The 17,361-nt window shown below is 50.4% G+C and overlaps 1 protein-coding gene across 1 annotated transcript in view; it reads right to left on the bottom strand.

Annotated features, from left to right (window-relative positions):
* The window catches only part of CTIF (cap binding complex dependent translation initiation factor), a 165,797-nt gene that overhangs the window by 75,732 nt on the left and 72,704 nt on the right, over positions 1 to 17,361 (bottom strand). The window contains 1 exon segment of the mRNA XM_054398006.1: positions 10,027 to 10,103. Within this exon segment, the coding sequence (XP_054253981.1) occupies positions 10,027 to 10,103 (77 nt within the window).

Raw genomic sequence — 17,361 nt, 5'->3', positions numbered from 1 at the left:
GGTTGAGGCCCCATCCCTGGAGATATTCAAGGTGAGGCTGGACAGGGCTCTGGGCAACCTGATCTAGCTGGGGTGTCCCTCCTGACTGCAGAGGGGTTGGACTGGATGAGCTTGGGAGTTTCCTTCCAGCCCAGACCATTCTGTGATTCTATGGTAACTCCTTTTCATTAGCAGCACAAAGCCAGCTTGGCTGGTAGGCATCAGCAGAGTCTGCCTGCACAGCTGATGGATCAGGGCAGGGCTTACTCTGGTCAGTGAGGGCTACAGGCTGAGGTCATCAAGGGGTTCAGCTACATGCAAGTGAGGGATCTCACCAGCCATGTGCACCTTCTGGGTACAGACACAAGGGAATCTTCAAACACCAGAAATACTTGTGGCAAGCATGGTCTGAAGTGGAGACTGCTGCCCCTAAACTGCTCAAGCGGTGCCAAGGAGATACTCTTGTGAGCATGAAATTGTCTCAATGGCAGCCCTTGCTTTCTGTGGCTGTGAAGAGATTTCCCCTTCATGAGATGGGATAGAATTGGATGCCCAGTCCCAAGTATTTCTTCTTGCTGAAGAGAACCCAGAAAAAAAACCCTGTCCCAGTGCTTCCTCCAGCATGAGGTGTTTTTGGCTCAACTCCTTCCCCAACTCTTTGTTTCTCAGACTTCCTTGGTTCTGGTCAACATGGGAAGGCAAAATAAAGCAAGGAAACTCATTCTTATACAATGGTAGGACTCATTTGTCTTATGTGGGGGCCAGAAGATCTGAGTGAGAAGCTTCCAAGGGCACTCCAAGCACTTCTGATGGTCACTCTTGGGAATCCCCACCTTGTTCCAGGGGAAAGAGAATCCTCCCTCCCCTCCAAACAGATTACTGTCAGGCTGCTCAAAGAGTCCAATGCTGTGCAGGACTATTACCATACTGCCATGTGAAGACTTAGTGTGCAGAACAACTGCCCCCCAAAGAGCTTAAAGCAGCAAGACCACAGAATCACAGAATGGTTTAGGTTGGAAAGGGACTTGAAAGGTCATCTTAAAGGTCATCTTGTACAACCCCTCTGCTGTCAGCAGGGATACCTGCAACTAGAGCAGCTTGCTCACAGCCCCAAACAACCTCACCTGGAATGGTTCCAGGGATGGGACATCTACCACCCCTCCAGGCAACCTGGGACAGGGACTCACCACCCTCATCACAAATAATTTCTTCCTCCTCACCTGTCTGAATCTCCCTTTTTCACTCTAAAACATCACCCTTTGTCCTGCCCCAGCTTTCTTAGAAACCCCTTGCAGTCCTGAAAAGCCACCAGGAGGTCTCCCTGGAGCCTTCTCTTCTGCAGGCTGCCCAAGCCCAACTCTCTCAGCCTGGAGCCTCCCAGCAGAGCCCTTCCAGCCCTGCCAGCACTGCTGTGGCCACCTCTGGCCCTGCTCCACCAGCTCCCTGTCTGTGCTGTGCTGAGCACTCCAGAGCTGCCCCAGCACTGCAGGGGGGGTCTCAGCAGAGCACAGCAGAGGGGCAGAATCCCCTCCCTGCCCCTGCTGCCCACACTGCTGGGGATCAGCCCAGGACAATGCATGGGGAACACAGGCATAGGGAGGGGATTGCACAGCACCACACAGAGGATGGGTTCAACATACCTAATTTCAGATGCCTGTGATGGCAGAGGTCAAAGGTGAGGTGGTGATCTGAACTTCATGGCAGCCCTTCCAGACTGGGGAGGGAGTCACTGGCCAAATGCCTACTTCATGCTGAGGTGAACCAACCTCCAAACTCCACTACCTGCATCCACTCTGAGCATAACAGGAACTTTGGTTCCCAGTCAACACAGTTATGTACTCATGTGATGAGACTTTAATGGTGGTGACACTGGAGATGCTCTGTGGCATCTTGTCTGGCTCCCACTCTCTTTTGGTGCAAGTTTCTCAAGGTCCAGTGTCTGCCAGCGCCTTGCATGGACTTCACAATATGCTCTGAATATGATCACAATATAATCTGAAACAGCATCTGTGATCCTTGAGGTGACACTCAGCAGTCTCTGATGAAGGTGAGAACTGAAGTCAGGTCTTTCTTATCTCCCCCAAGGCCCAGGAGATAAGGGAAATGCTTTGCTAACCTTCTCCCTACCTGTACAGCCACCATGGGCTCTTGCTCCCCACTCCCTAACACTCACAAGGACAAAGAATCACAGAATCACACAGAATCAGCCAGGTTGGAAGAGACCTTAGAGATCATCAACCAACAGATCACCCAATCCTATCTAATCAACCAGACCATGGCACTAAGTGCCTCAGCCAGGCTCTTCTTAAACACCTCCAGGGATGTCAACCCCACCCCCTCCCTGGGCAGCCCATTCCAATGGCCAGTCTCTCTTCATGTGAAGAATTTCTTTATAAGACCAAGCCTAAACTTCCCCCTGTGCATCTTGAGACTGTGTCCTCTTGTTCTGTTGCTGCTTGCCTGGGAGAAGAGCCCAACCCCCACCTGGCTGCAACCTCCCTTCAGGTAGTTGTAGACAGCAATGAGGTCTCCCCTGAGCCTCCTCTTCTCCAGGCTGAACACCCCCAGCTCCCTCAGCCTCTCCTCACAGGGCTGTGTTCCAGACCCCTCCCCAGCTTTGTTGCCCTTCTCTGGACACATTCCAGTACCTCAACATCTTTCTTGAACTGAGGGGCCCAGAACTGGACACAGGAGTCCAGGTGTGATCTAACCAGTGCTGAGTACAGGAAGCAGAAGCAGAAGAGTGAAGAGCTTTTGGTCTCAACAAGTCCCTGCCCTCCAGACCAGCCCCTGCTGCCACACAGGAGCAAGACACCTCATGAATACTGTTTGGATGGTATTCATCAGGTGTTCCTCCACCACAGCCACAGACTGAAGTTCTGGATTTTTTTTTTCCTGGAACAATTAATTTTGCTTTCTGTGAAGCAACATCACAAGACCCTGAGCTTATCCAGCAGGTCATTGCAGTGCCACTGAGGTTTCATAACAGCAGAATGTTTTTGCTGGTGGTACATGAAGCCTTTCTTTCAATCAGCTGCAGAAATGGGAGAAAAACAACCTGCAAAAGCCTCCTGATGCCATGAAGCCTATTGGAAGCTTGGCAATCCAGTCTTGAATGTAGGCAACAGGACAAAGGTCACTTCAAGTCACCCAGATCATTAATAAAAAATAGTAATTAGAAAAAAAAAAAGAAAAGGTGAATAAAAAGTCTTCTGTTGTGGAGTTTTTATGTAATGACAAAGCTGCTCTCAACAGAGAGGTGGCAACCCTGCAGCTGGGAAATGCACCCGGATCCCTCCTGCCACTGCCTCCTGACATTACAAAAATAAGAAACAATGAAAGGAAAGGATTAAATCTGCTGAAATGAGTTATCTTTTAACCCTTCTTTGACATGTTTGGGTTTTTTTTAGCTGGGCACATGAAGAAGACAGGGCAGATATGGAGAACATAAAGTACAAGCATCTCCTGAAGTACTGCTCATGGTGGAATGTGTCTTGCAGAACTCACAAAGGTTTATCTTTGTCTTTACCATGGAATCACAGTGTGGAGGAGCTTGGAAGGGACCTTTGGGGATCATCCAGTCCAATCCACTTGCTCCAGCAGGGACACCCACAGGAGATTGCCCGGGATCACAACGGCCAGGTGTGTTTGAGGTCTTTCCAGAGAAGGAGACTCCACAGCCTCTCTGGGCAGCCTGCTCCAGGCCTTCAGTACCCTCACACCAAAGAAGTTTCTCCTCCTGTTCCACTGCCCCTTGTCCTGTCACTGGGCACCACTGAAAAGAGCCTGGCCCCAGCCTCTTGCCTCCCAGTCTTCACAACTGAGAAGATCTCCATTTGTCTGGAGCCCACAGAGTGCCCCAATATTTACAGTACTCACACCAAACGTAGAACTCTTTCAGCTGCTGCCAGCAGCAGGACAGGAGCTGTAAAAATGGCAGGAGGGCAGCCACACCATCTGCATTCAGGGTGTGACTCACAGGCTGGGCAGTTCTTCACTGACACCCTCACCTGCCTCAGGGCTTAGTGCTGGTCACCATGGCAGAAACAAGAGCAGCTGCGTGGAAAAACCCTACTCACCCCACCACAGCTTGAGACACAGGTGACAGGCAAAACAAACTCTCCAGTGGAAGCTAAAGATCAGCTGCTCCACCTCACTGTTGCTGGTGTTTCAGATGGACCACTGAGATAATGGGAAGACCCTTCATGTGCAGCTCCAGGTGGTGCTGGAGCAGGCAAGTGACTCTTAGATGAGCCAGTCCAGGACTGATGCTAGATACAAACTTGGCTGAGCTCAGACAGCTTCTGCAGAGCTATTTGATCCACTGTGTCCTGTAGGGACAAGGGCTGGGATTACTGCACAGGCATGGCATTGGGCCTCTCTCTCCAAGGAGCAGGTCCAGAGAAGGGCAATGAAGACAGTGAAGGGTCCAGAGCACAAATGTGATGAGGAGCAGCTGAGAGACATGGGGTTGTTCAGCCTGGAAATAAGGCAGCTGAGGGGAGACCTTCTGGCTCTGCACAACTCCCTGAAAGGAGGTTGGAGCCAGGTGGAGGTTGGTCTCTTGTCCTAAGTAACAAGTGATAGGATAAGAGGAAAAAGCCTCAAGTTGCACAAAGGCAGGTTTAGGTTGGACATGATGAACAATTTCTTCCCCAAAAGGTTGGGGAAGCTGGACCAGGCTGTCCAGGGCAGTGGTGGAGTTCCCATTCCTGAAGGTATTTCAAAGATGTGCAGCTGTGGTGCTGAGGGACATGGTTCAGTGGTGACCTGGCAGTGCTGGGTTAACTGTTAGACTTGATCTTAAAGGTCTCCTCCAAACAAAACATTTCTGTGATTCTAAGGCTATTACAGCCTCATGATATCCTGTGTCCTGTTCACTGAGCCCAGAGCACAGTACAAAGGCAACAAGAGCTCTTGAAGGAGTCAAACCATCTCAACGTGATAGATCCAAGAGGTCCCTCTTGAGAAGAAGCTGCAGTGCTGTCCAACAGCTCCACCCACAGTTGAGTCACTCACAGCCAGATGCCCACAGGTCACCAGGAGGTGGCCAAGGACCACTCCTTCAACAAGGAGCCTGGTGCAGGCTTTGTTCTCAAAAACCTCCTCCCAGGAGCAAGGTGCCAGTGCTGTGACCCCTGGCAAGGCCTCCTCCTTGATGCCTGGAAGGAAGGGGAGCAGGGCTGGGTGATGCCAGCTTGTCTGGCCAGCATGGCTCCATGGGTTGAAGGTGCTCCTCCTTGACCCCTCCTGATACCATCTCTGCCCTGCTCCATCACCACTTTGCTCAAAGAGCAGCTGGTGGTCTAACCAGGTCCCAATGACACCAGGGTTACCTACCTGATAGCCCCACGAGAGGGTACGGGAGTAACTACAAGCATGGGGTGGGAAGGACCTTGTGTAAGCCCTTCCAGTTCTCTACATCTCTCACTCCCTTTGTAGCAATCAAGGTAGACCTTCCTCCGATTTCTAGCCTTAATTAAATGGCTGTTTCTAATCTTCCTGCTGTTCACAGCAGCCTGTTTCTTCAGCAGAAGCAGCCCTCCTCCCTCTGTGCTGTTTACCACCAGGTACCCTGGGAGCATCCGCATCCGCTCCCAGCCTCTGCTGGGCAAGGCTGAACCAGCCATCAGTGGAGCAGCAGCATTTCCTTCTCTGGGCTTTCAAGTTCATTTTATCCTTCGCTTCCCTGGGTGACCCTGGGCTATCATATCAACAGCAAAACAGAAAACATTTGCTTTGCATCTCATTTCAATCCCCCCGTGCTAATGGCTCCATATCACTCCAGAACCACATGGTCCTGCAGGTCCCACCCCAGCCCAGACCTTCTCTCATTCTGAATGAGGAAGAATGCCCTTGAAGGAGCAAGCCAAGCAAAGCTGATTCCTGTGATATTTTATGACAGGGTAAAGTGGTGGAGTGCCCTTTATGGTGTTTTGAAAGGAAATTGTACAGGAACAATGTCCCGAGCAGCGTGGCTATTGAAAACCCTTGACAAAAGGAGTTTGCCACAAGAGGAAAAGCAGCTTAATCAGTCCAACTAATCACTGGAGGTGGCTGAGTGTCCCTCAGGGTCTGTAAAATCAAATAGAATGGGAAAATAAATATATCACAGCTTGCCTGCACTCCTCGTTGGAGCCGCTGGCGGATCTGGGATGTTCCCTGCCTGGCCCCGAGCCCACTGTGACCATCCTTTGGGCTGTCCCTGTGCAGGACCACGCTCACCCCCGTGCCAGACCCCCACAAGGATGGGCTGGGATCAGTCCCAGAAGGTCCCTCAGCAACGTGGAGTCTGAGAGTGAGTCAAGAGAGGGGTGCCCAAACCTGTGCACTCACTGCAGCTGACCCAGTTTTTGGTGTGGGCGTGAGCAGGAGGGGTTGGTGGTGCTTACACAACCCTCTGCTTTGGGAAGAGGAAACTCTCCCTGACAGCCACCCAGGGCTCTCCAGGGAAGGAGGTTATTTCTGCCTTCCCCCAGCTCTGAACCTAATTAAAACCAGAAAGCAACACACACACAGACACACAAATAAGCCAGACTGTTTTTCTCCTGATCATTTAAGTGTAAAGCCAAGTTAGCTGTAGGAAGCAAACTGGGACAACACAAGCCAAAACTTGGGGACATTTCTGTAAATCCTGTTCTCAGAAGTATTTGGGGGCATGCTGAAGAGAGCTGGGGAAAACATAGGAGCCTCTTCCCTCCCACTCCCTCTTGTCTGTGTGTGAGCTAGGAGAATCCACACAGGCTTCTGCTCCAGGTCCTTATCTCCACATAAAGGCTTTATAAAGCATGGATTTCCCAGGTGCAGAAACATCCCTCTTAAACCCTCATCCAACAGGAGATGAGTGATGGTTCTTCACCCAAGGCTGGCCATGGTCCTCAAGAGCTTTGGCTGGGACAGGCAGAGCAGCCCTTTCTGGCTCTGTTCATCTCACAGCCTGGAGACACACTGGCTGTACATGGAGGAGGGAGAACAAAACAGTTGGGAGCTGCAGGCTTTTTGTTTTAAACCTCATCTGGATACAGAGAGACTTAAAATTGTAAGACCTTGGATGGGGCATCAGAGCAGCAAGGCTTCAGAGAGGCTGAGAGGAGCCATTTGGTGGTGTTTGGGTCAGGAAGGGGGTTAGAAAGCAGCTCTGGGTACATGGAACCAAGGGGAGAAGTGGTGGTTTCTTTGAAAGGGGTTGGTAACAGCCAAGGATTGAAGTAGTGTTGACATAATATGAATTTGCAAGGACAAAAGTGTTTGTCCTGCTCTGTTGGTTAGAAGCAGGTGTGGCCTCAAAGCCCTAGTGCAGTCGGGTCTGATTTTCATCAGGCAGCTCTTCCCCTTCTCCTGGAGCTGGTGAGCACTTGGCTTTAAGCAAGACCCCAGATCCTATGAATTTTTCTGCTCCAGAATGGTGATGGACTTGGCAGTGCTGGGTTAGCAGTTGCACTCAATGACCTTAAAGGTCTTCTCCACACTAAATGATTCTGTGATTCTTTGGGGCTCAGCTCTGCAGGTCTTTTCTGTGGCATCATGCACTCTCTGGGTGGTGGAGGAGGACCTGCTCAGTGAGCCAGCATGGCAGCAGGATGCTCTTACCGCTGTGCTGATTTCTGAGCACAGTGCTGGTCCTAGTGCTGTGAGGAAGCCCACCAAGCTCTCTTGCAACACAAGCAGACACCAGGATCTGCCCTTGGCTTGGAGCAATCCCAAGCACAAATACAAGCTGAGTGGAGAATGGATAGAGAGCAGCCCTGTGCAGAAGGCCTTGGGGGTGCTGGGGCTGCAGAGCTGGACATGAGCCAGCACCGAGCGCTGCCAGCCCAGAGGCAGCCCTGTGCTGGGCTGATCCCCAGCAGTGTGGGCAGCAGGGGCAGGGAGGGGATTCTGCCCCTCTGCTGTGCTCTACTGAGACCCCCCCTGCAGTGCTGGGGCAGCTCTGGAGTGCTCAGCACAGACAGGGACCTGCTAGAGTGGGCCCAGAGGAGGGCCACAAAGGTAATGCGAGGGCTGGAGCACTTCTCCTGTGAAGACAGGTTGAGACAGTCAGAGTTGTTCAGCCTGGAGAAGAACAGGGTCTGAGGAGACCTCCTAGCAGCCTTTCAGTATTTGAAGGGGGCTACAGGAGAGCTGGAGATTGACTTTTACAAAGATATGGAGTGACAGAATGAGGTAGTGGCTTCAAATTGGAAGAAGTTTGATTTAGATTAAACATTAGGAAGAAATCCTTCTCCATGCTGATGTTGAGGCACTGGAACAGCTTGACCAGGAAAGTTGTGGAGGCTCCATCCCTGGGAGCGTTCAAAGGCAGGTTGGATGAGGCCTTGAGCAACCTGGTCTAGCGGAAGGTGTCCCTGCCCATGGCAGGAGGGTTGGAACTGGATGATCTTTAAGATCCCTTCCAACCCAAGCCACTCTATAATTCAGATTGGTTTTAACCTCATTTTGGTGATCCCAGGGCTGCAAACCAGCTGACACAAGCCCTTTTCTTTCCCCTTCCTGAGTCACAAGACAAAGTTGTCTTTAAAGTTGCATATAGAAAAAAGGAGGGAGCCCTAAAGAGGACAGAAAATTAACTTTGGTGCTGACAGCCTGTCCTGCCCACAGAAGAATGTTTCTAGGCTGCCTATGCAAACTCTTTTCAGATGTTTTTTGGTTTCTTGGTAAGATTTGAGAAAACCAAACCAAGCACAGAATTAAATACATGACAGCTGCTGATCCAACTGTACAGCTGGGCTTTGGTCTTTTCTTCCCAGTAAGAAGTGATAAGAGGAGAGGAAATGGCCACAAGCTGCCCCAGGGCAGGTTTAGGTTGGACATTAGAAGAAACTCCTTCACTGGAAGGGTTCTCAAACACTGGAACAGGCTCCCCAAGAGGTGACTGAATCCCCATCCCTGGAGGTGTTTAAAAGAGGCAGAGACGTGGTGCTGAGGGACATGGCTTAGCCCCAGTCTTGGTGGAGTTAGAGAATGGTTGGACTCAATGATCTTAAGGTCTCTTCCAACCAAAATGATTCTATGATTCTATGCATCCAAAAGCGATGGGGAGATTTGAGGACAAACTCCACAACTGTTACAGGACTCCCTTGAAAATCCCCCCAGGAAGCATAAAAAACTCAAGACACAGAATCCAGATCACTTTAGGCAGACAATACCAGCCACCTTTTCTGCTGTTAAATCACATCAGCCTTGCAATCTCCTGTTTTCAGAAAAGCTTTACTGCCCTGGTTGTGCTGCCTCAGCCACAGCAGAAGACAGCAGCAGGAAGGCACGCAGCGGTGCGCGATTAGCTCCCTGGTTTCTTTTCACATCAAACCATCACCACCACTTCTATCAAGGACTCTAGATGCCCTTCTCTAATTAAATACACAATTCACACAATTAAATATCCGACTGGCCCAATTAAATTAGCCCCATTGCCTTGAAATCACCAACAGCACAGGAACTCAGCTGCGTGCTCAGCCCACCCCCTCCTTAGCGCAGGCAGGCACATGGTGCTCGTGGCAAACCCCTCTCAGCTGCTCCCTCTTCATGAGTGACCCTGAACATCAGCAAATTCAGCTCTTCAGCAGGAAGAGAGGAAGCAAGTCACAAAGACTCAAAGCTCTTGCAGTTAACACTTTGCCAGCTGCCTCTTCTCATACAAGCTGGGGGGGATCTCGTTATGCTGGAATAAGTATAAGGGGAAGAGAAGGTCCTTATTGAGATACACTTGGAGCAACACAGGACATGCCATAGATATAAAAGAGTAAAAGAGAAGCTAGGGAGTGGACAGACTCTTAATTTTCAGGATCTTAGGGCTCAAATTAGGGAGGTGGTTGCAGGTGTTTAAAAGAGGCAGTGATGTGGTGCTGAGGGACATGGTTGAGCACCTGCCTTGGCAGAGTTAGAGAGTGGTTGGACTCCATGATCTTAAATGCCTTTTTTCAACCAAAACAATTCTGTGACTAATCCAACGCTGGCAGCTGCTAAACAGCAGTATTGTCCAAGGTCAGTCTGTGAGACAGAGGAAAATAAAGGAGAGATTAAAACAAACATGAAGGAGATTTCTCCTACCTCCGCTCGTTTCTCCTCCTTCTGAACAGTTTTTTGGTGTGTGCGATTTCAGCTTCATGAGGCAAGGGGTGGTAACCCTGCAAAAGAGAGGGAAAAGCAGAGATCAGCTCCAGGGCACAGGAGGATGGTATGGAAGGGATCAGAGTGAGACAGAGCTGTGCACTCAGCGTGGGGACATGACAAAAGAAACAGTTCCCATCCAAACATCCTTAAACCAGCCTAGACCCTAATGAATCACACCTAGAAACCCACAGACTGGTAGGACCCTTTCTGGGCTGCTGCAGCAAGCAGGGAATGAAGTTATCTGCACTTTCTGCTACTTCACTTGTGCTCACAGCCCTGTGCTGGGCTGATCCCCAGCAGTGTGGGAAGCAGGGGCAGGGAGGGGATTCTGCCCCTCTGCTGAGACCCCCCCATGAAGTGCTGGGGCAGCTCTGGAGTGCTCAGCACAGCACAGACAGGGAGCTGGTGGAGCAGGGCCAGAGGAGCCTCCCAGCAATGCTGGCAGGGCTGGAAGGGCTCTGCTGGGAGGCTCCAGGCTGAGAGAGTTGGGCTTGGTCAGTCTGGAGGAGAGAAGGCTCCAGGGAGACCTTCTGAGGACAGACTTTTTCTCAGGGCCTGTTGTGACAGGACAAGGGGTGATGATTTGAAACTGAAAGAGGGAGACTCAGGCTGGAGAGAAGGAAGAATAGTTTATGCTGAGGGTGGTCCCAGGCTGCCCAGAGAGGTGGGAGATGTCCCATCCCTGGAACCATTCCAGGTCAGGTTGTTTGGGGCAACCTGCTCTAGTTGCAGATGTCCCTGCTCACTGCAGGGACTTGGACTAGATGAGCTTCAAAGGTCTCTTACAACACAAAAAATTGGATGGTTCCGTGATTCTGTATGGATGAAACCACATGGGGCACATAAAGGGACCCCATATGGATGGATCCCAATACACACCATCTACAGAGAACTCATCCACTGCACACATGACACTGGTGATATTGGTGCACCTAAACCTTCTGCTTTCACTGGGTTGTTTCCTTTCTATTTATATATTTACTAAAATGCAGCTGTAAAACTGTCTGTAAGCAGATGGTGCTGAGCAGCATTTTGAGGATCATATGGGAAAGTCTCTTTGCTGTGAGGCTGCTGGAGGCCTGGTGCAGGCTGCCAAGAGAGGCTGTGGAGTCTCCTTCCCTGGAGAGATTCCAGCCCCACCTGGCCATTGTGCTCCTGGGCAAGCTGCCTTGGGCACCCTGCTTTAGCAGGGGTGGTTGGACTGGATGATAGCCAGAGGTCCCTTCCAACCTCACCATGCTGGGATTCTGTGATACTGGAGTAAGTCAACACCAGCCACAGCGGGCAGGTCTGTTGGGACTGTACCCTCACTCCATGAGCACATCATGAGCATCTCACTGAGTCTGACCACTGTGAGCTCCTCAACCCATGCCACTCCTGTGGAAGGGGTGGGTGGCACCCACCATAAACAGCTGAGATAACCAGGATGTTAAATGATGTGGCCTGGTCAGTCAGTGGAGGTGCTGTGTGTAACCCAAGCTGCTGTCTTGCCCTCTCTCCACTGAGGGTGCTGACTCTCTGACTTGCTGTGCTCATCTGATAAGGGGCACCTTGTGTTTACCATCCTGCTATGGGCATGGTGAGGCTTTGTTCATGTGAGCAAAGAGCTCTGAGGCTCCTGGATAAAAGGCACGCGGTAAGTGCAAAGTCTTATTTATTTTCCAGGGACCACAGAGCTGTCATAGCCACAATGAATCTTATTTATGCAGTATTGTACTTCCCCTGGCTGGCAATAAAAGCCTTGTAAACCTCTCTCCTCTTTGTTTCCATCCCCATCTGCCTCAGCTTCAGAGCTCCAGCCACTGCTGGTGAACCACCACGTGCAAGGGGGGCCATCAGGGAGCAGCCTGGGCAAGGGCAAGGGCTGGCTGGGAACATGGTTCACAGAGTAGCAGCTTTGTCCTATTGGCATAACAACATAACACACAGGCATCAAAAAAAGTCCCTTTTACTCTGTGTGAAGAGCCTTAAAAATTATAGTTAATTTTAGTAGTGGTTACTGAGACAACCATGTTTTGAGTTCCTCTGGTGGAAGAATAAGGGAGGAGAAATGGGGATGGTAATGAACTGACCATGATCAACAGGGTTTATTGTGACCATCCATCCACTGCTATCTGCAAAGAGCCTGGAGAAACTGCTACTGCAGCAACCCCACAGCTCCCACATCAGCTGGAGCCTTCCACTTCAAAGATCTTCACCCTTTAAGACTTCAAGCAATGAAGAGCTCACCAAGCCCTTGGGTAAGTCCTGCTGCTGGCATGCGTGGCCCCATTTTAACCTTACTCTGGCTGCAGTCTTGAGAAGGTGGTTTCCCTTCAAACTTTTTTCTCCTCTTGTAACTCTTCCAGAGAAAATTGGATGCCCCGTTATTGGTTTAGCATAGGAATTATAAAGCATCCTCAAGAGCAGAACCCAGTCTTGGTGGCCAAATTATCCTTCTCTCCCACTAAACCACCCCTAACACCCAGAGGTGTCACATCATTCATCCTACATCATTCTTTATATCCACCACTACATGATGTTATCTTCACTTCCTCGAAGCTCTGCTCATCCAGAGGGAGTTTGCTCAGCAATGCACTTTCTGCTGTGGCCTTCTGCTCATGACCCTGCACCCACAACCAGAAAGAGCTCTCCTCACGCTCCCTAGGTCTCATTTCACCACTCAAACATTCACATCTTTGATTAATCAGAGTTAGTTTTGGAGTAGGGAAAGCTGAAAGCTGAGAAACCGAGCCTGACATGGGCTTCTCCTGCAGCCAAACACCTCGTGGTTAATTCCATGTGGCCTCTTTGATGTCTAATAGCTTAGAATCATACTAAGCCTTCTTCATTACTGAAGGTTCTGATTTAAGTCTTCCTCATCACTTATTTTCACTGAATGCATAGGAGGAGATTAAAACCTCTGAGATCCCTGTTCCTCTGAAAACTGGCTTGAAATTGACCAAGGGCCACCAAAGCCAATGAGAAGAGGAAGGGAAGGAGCAGACACACACAACCCAAACACAACAGCCCTGCTAGTTTAGGAAATCAGGCTAAAACCAGGCCACATGTCCTCCTTGCAGAGCACCCCTGTGCTTCCTCACTCCTCTGCTCACCAGCAGCAGACAGCATGGGGCTCAGACATGGATTAATGACTCCCATTATGTATAGAAGGATAATATGTCTCCTAGGAAAAAGGCTCCTAATCCAAGGAGCTCTGCCTGTGCCTGGAGAGAGGAGAACTTCATGTCCCCATTAGGAAAACCAGGCATCTCCCTTCTCCAACCAAGCAGTTCCTGTCCTTAGTCCTAGTCATGAGACAATGTTGTGGAAAAAAACAGTCACTGATCCCTACTCTTTGTCTATTTTGGTGCCTAAACAGAGCTAAATTTGGAAGGGAGAAAAGTTGACGTTTTTGTTGTGTGTGAGAGTGTGTGCACCAAGCTGATGTAAAAGGAAATATCAGCAACTTGCAAGAAGGGTGGAGTGGCTACAGAAGACAGAGGGTGCTGGATGGGTGGCAATGGGGCAGAGTCCCAAGGGCATGGTGAGTGCCTTGACGGCATGGCTCCTGGGTTTGTCTGCAGGCTGCTCCCCTCCACAGGTCATGCAGGACAGCAATGGGAAGTGCCTTCAACAGAGCTGGCTCGCTGAGGACAGCATGGATCTGAAATGTAGCTCTTCCACCTTTCAGTGGACACACTTGCTATGAAGCTGAAATCCCTGAAAAGAGCTACAGGGAAATGTCTTATCACAGAATCACCCAGGCTGGAAGGGACCTCCAAAGCTCATCCAGTCCAACCTCTCTGCAGTCAGCAGGGACATCCTCAACTTGATCAGGTTGCCCAGAGCCCTGTTGAGCCTCACCTTGAATTATCTCCAGGGACGGGGCTTCAATCACCTCCCCAGGCAACCTGTCCCAGAGCTCAACCACTCTCATGGTAAAGAACTTCTTCCTAACATCCAGTCTAAATCTGCTCTGCTCTCATGTCAAACCATTGCCTCTCACCCTGTCACTGCAGGCCTTTGGAAACAGTCTTCTTGCAGGCCCCCTCCAGGCATTGAAAGGCTGTTATTAGGTCTGCCCAGAGCTTTCTCCTAACCAGCCTGAACACCCCAAGCTCTTTCCACCTGTCATCATAGCAGAGGTGCTCCAGACCTCCTCTGGCCCTGCCCCATCAGGTCCATGCCCTTCCTGTATTGACGGCGCCAGAGCTGGATGCAGTACTCCAGGTGAGGTCTCACCAGAGCAGAGCAGAGGGGCAGAATCACCTCACTTGATCTGCTGCCCATGCTTCTTTTGATGAAGCCCAGGAGGTGATTTGCCTTCTGGGCTGCAAGCTCACACTGTCTTGCAAGGCAGAAGACCATCTTCTGCTCTACATTGGGTCTACAACAACATCTGCACAGTTGGGATGGTTTTTGCTCCTGTTTGGGCCAGAGGACACTATCAAGCTCAGGTACTCCTGGTTTTCACAGTATCCTGGTGTAACACAGTCTGTTCTCCCAAGCAAGGCCCCCACACAAAGATCAGTAGGGGAAGGAACAGAAAAAGCCTTGGGTTCAGATGAGGAGGTTTGCATCTTCTCAGTGGGCAGCAAAATCACATTTGGTCTGTCCCACATCAGTTTTATTTTGATATTTATTTGCAGGTGGCTTGAGGAGAACGTAACCCACAAACATTTCAGTGCTGTTGGTTCTGGGAGTGGTATGGGAAAAGCAGAGAACAAGGAACCCGTGGTCTCAGGAAAGATCACCAACAGGGGTCATTTTCTATTTTGGAGCTAAACACTCTGTGGGAAGCTTGGAACAGAACCTGAGAAGCCTGGAGGACTTCTAATGCATGTACATGTATGTCAAGTTTAAATCATAAACATGCACACTCTAAGCAGAAAAGTCAACAACTCTGGAAAAAAAGGAGAACTTCAGGACTCATCTGCTCTCTGGGCCAGGCCCCTAGAGTTCTCCATGTTGTGATGTGCACATTCATTTTTAGACGCTTCAGGAAGAGCAGCTCTTGGAGTAGGGAAGGTGATTCTGTGGTCATAGATTGGATCTAGAGCACCAGAGGAGCAGCTGAAGGACCTGGGATTGTTCAGCCTGGAGAAAAGGAGGCTGAGGGGAGACCTTCTGGCTCTCTACAGCTCCCTGAAAAGAGGCTGGAGACAGGTGGGCATTGGTCTCTTCTCCCAAGGAGCAAGTGACAGGACAAGAGGAAACAGCATCAAGTTGCACCTAGGGAAATTTAGGTTGGACCTGAGGAACAATTTCTTCATGGAAGCATTGTCAAGGCCTGGAGCAAGCTGCCCAGGGCACTGGTGGAGTTCCTATCCCTGTAGGGATTTGAAAGTTGTGCAGCTGTGGTGCTGAGGGACATGGCTTAGCAGTGACCTGGCAGTGCTGGGTTAAGGGTTGGACTCAATGATCTTGAAGATCTCTTCCAACCAAAATGATTCTGTAGTTCTGTACCTGGCAGGCTTAGGTGGCTGTAATGTAGCCATCAAGGAAACACCAAAGGAAACCTGTCATCTACTGGAGCTGCTGCAGACAAACAGCAGAGAGGAGCAGGCCTGACACCCTTGTGCACTTCTTCTGCTTTACCTTCCTAATGAAGTTGTCTACCCAACCTTCAACCCTGTCCACTTTGCCTGTGGGAATCCAGAAAGCCAGCAGCTGCCCCTCCACCACCCCAGACCCATTTCATTTGTTCTTTCATTAAAATTTGATGTAAAAGCTTTCAAGGTCTTGTTGCTAACCTGCAGCAAACCAGGAGCCTCCATCTCTTCCCCCACCTGTACTTGCCTCTCCTCAGCAACGTCTCTCTCCTGAGCCATCCCACCCCACATCTCAGCCCAGTAACCTGTGGGGTACTGGCCTGGGATGGACACAAGGAAGAGGGGCAAGACCAGAGCAGGGAAATGGTTGGGTTTAGAGCTCAGCCTGCTGTCAGCAGGAGCTTTGCTATCTATTTTCTCATGCCTCCTCTGCAGCATGAAGGAGCTGGAGGGAGGCACCAGCTTTGCTTCTTCTACTGGTGATGGTAAACTGCAGGACAAATCACAGGGAGAGAAGCAGAAACAACTCAGTTTTTGCTGCTGATGGTCTTTCTGTGACCACCTTTGGGTAGCAAATCCCAGAGACTCCTTTGACAGCAACACTGAAACTGCAAGAGGGAACAAAAGGTTGAAGAAAGCAACTAGACTGATGGGAAGGAAAAAAAACCACAAAAAACCAGCTCTGAGTTGATTAGAGAAGAAAAAGAAATGATCTGGCCATAGAACAAGGACCAGTCTGCATGGGCTTTACCTCAAGAGCCTTTTGTGTCCTCAAGAAATTTCTCCTCCCTTGCTTATCTTAAGCAAATGGCTGCAGAAGGTCTGAACTGCACAAACAGGTTATAGGGCCTGAGGTACCTGCCCTGGGAGTTTCACTGGGTTTTATGGCACACAAAGTTCAGGGTGGGATTTATTTTCAGGACAGGAGGGGCAGCCATGAAGACACCCCATCCGCCTGCACAAAGGTGACTACAGAAACACTGAGGCTGGAGGGAGTGTGAAAAAAAAAAAAAAAAAAAGAATACATTGTGGTTCCAGAAATGATCTTGCAGAAACCTACCCCACCACTTGCAACACACAATCACAGAATGTTAGGGGCTGGAAGGGACCTGGAAAGCTCATCCAGTCCAACCCCCCTGCCAGAGCAGTCATCTAGAGCAGATCACACAGGAACACATCCAGGCTGGTTTTGAATATCTCCAGAGAGGGAGACTCCACAACGCCCCCAGGCAGCCTGTTCCAGGGCTCTGTCATCCTCACAGGGAAAAAAATCTTCCTCCTGTTTCCATAGAACTTCCTCTGCCTCACCTTCCACCACTGCCCCTTATGCTGCCATTGGGCATCATCCAGCAGAGCCTGGCTCCAGCCTCTGGGCACTCCCCCTGCACATCTTTATCAACAGCAATGAGGTCACCCTCAGGCTCCTCCTCTCCAAGCTACAGAGCCCTCAGCTCCCTCAGGCACTCCCCATAAGGAAGATGTTCCACTCCCTTTAGCATTTTTGTGGCTCTCCACTGGACTCTCTCAAGCATTTCCTTGAGGTCCTTCTTGAACTGAGGGGCCCAGAACTGGACACAACATTCCAGATGTGGCCTCCCCAGGGCAGAGTAGAGGGGGAGGAGAACCTCTCTTGACCTACTAACCACAGCCCTTCTGATACAGCCCAGAATGGCACTGGCCTTCTTGGCCACCAGAGCACATTGCTGCATCGAGGCTTTCATCTCCCGGTAGGATGGGT

The sequence above is a fragment of the Indicator indicator genome, chromosome Z, assembly GCF_027791375.1.
Source record: "Indicator indicator isolate 239-I01 chromosome Z, UM_Iind_1.1, whole genome shotgun sequence".
In the NCBI taxonomy this organism is placed as follows: Eukaryota; Metazoa; Chordata; class Aves; order Piciformes; family Indicatoridae; genus Indicator; species Indicator indicator.
This window is presented reverse-complemented; position numbering and strand designations above follow the sequence as displayed.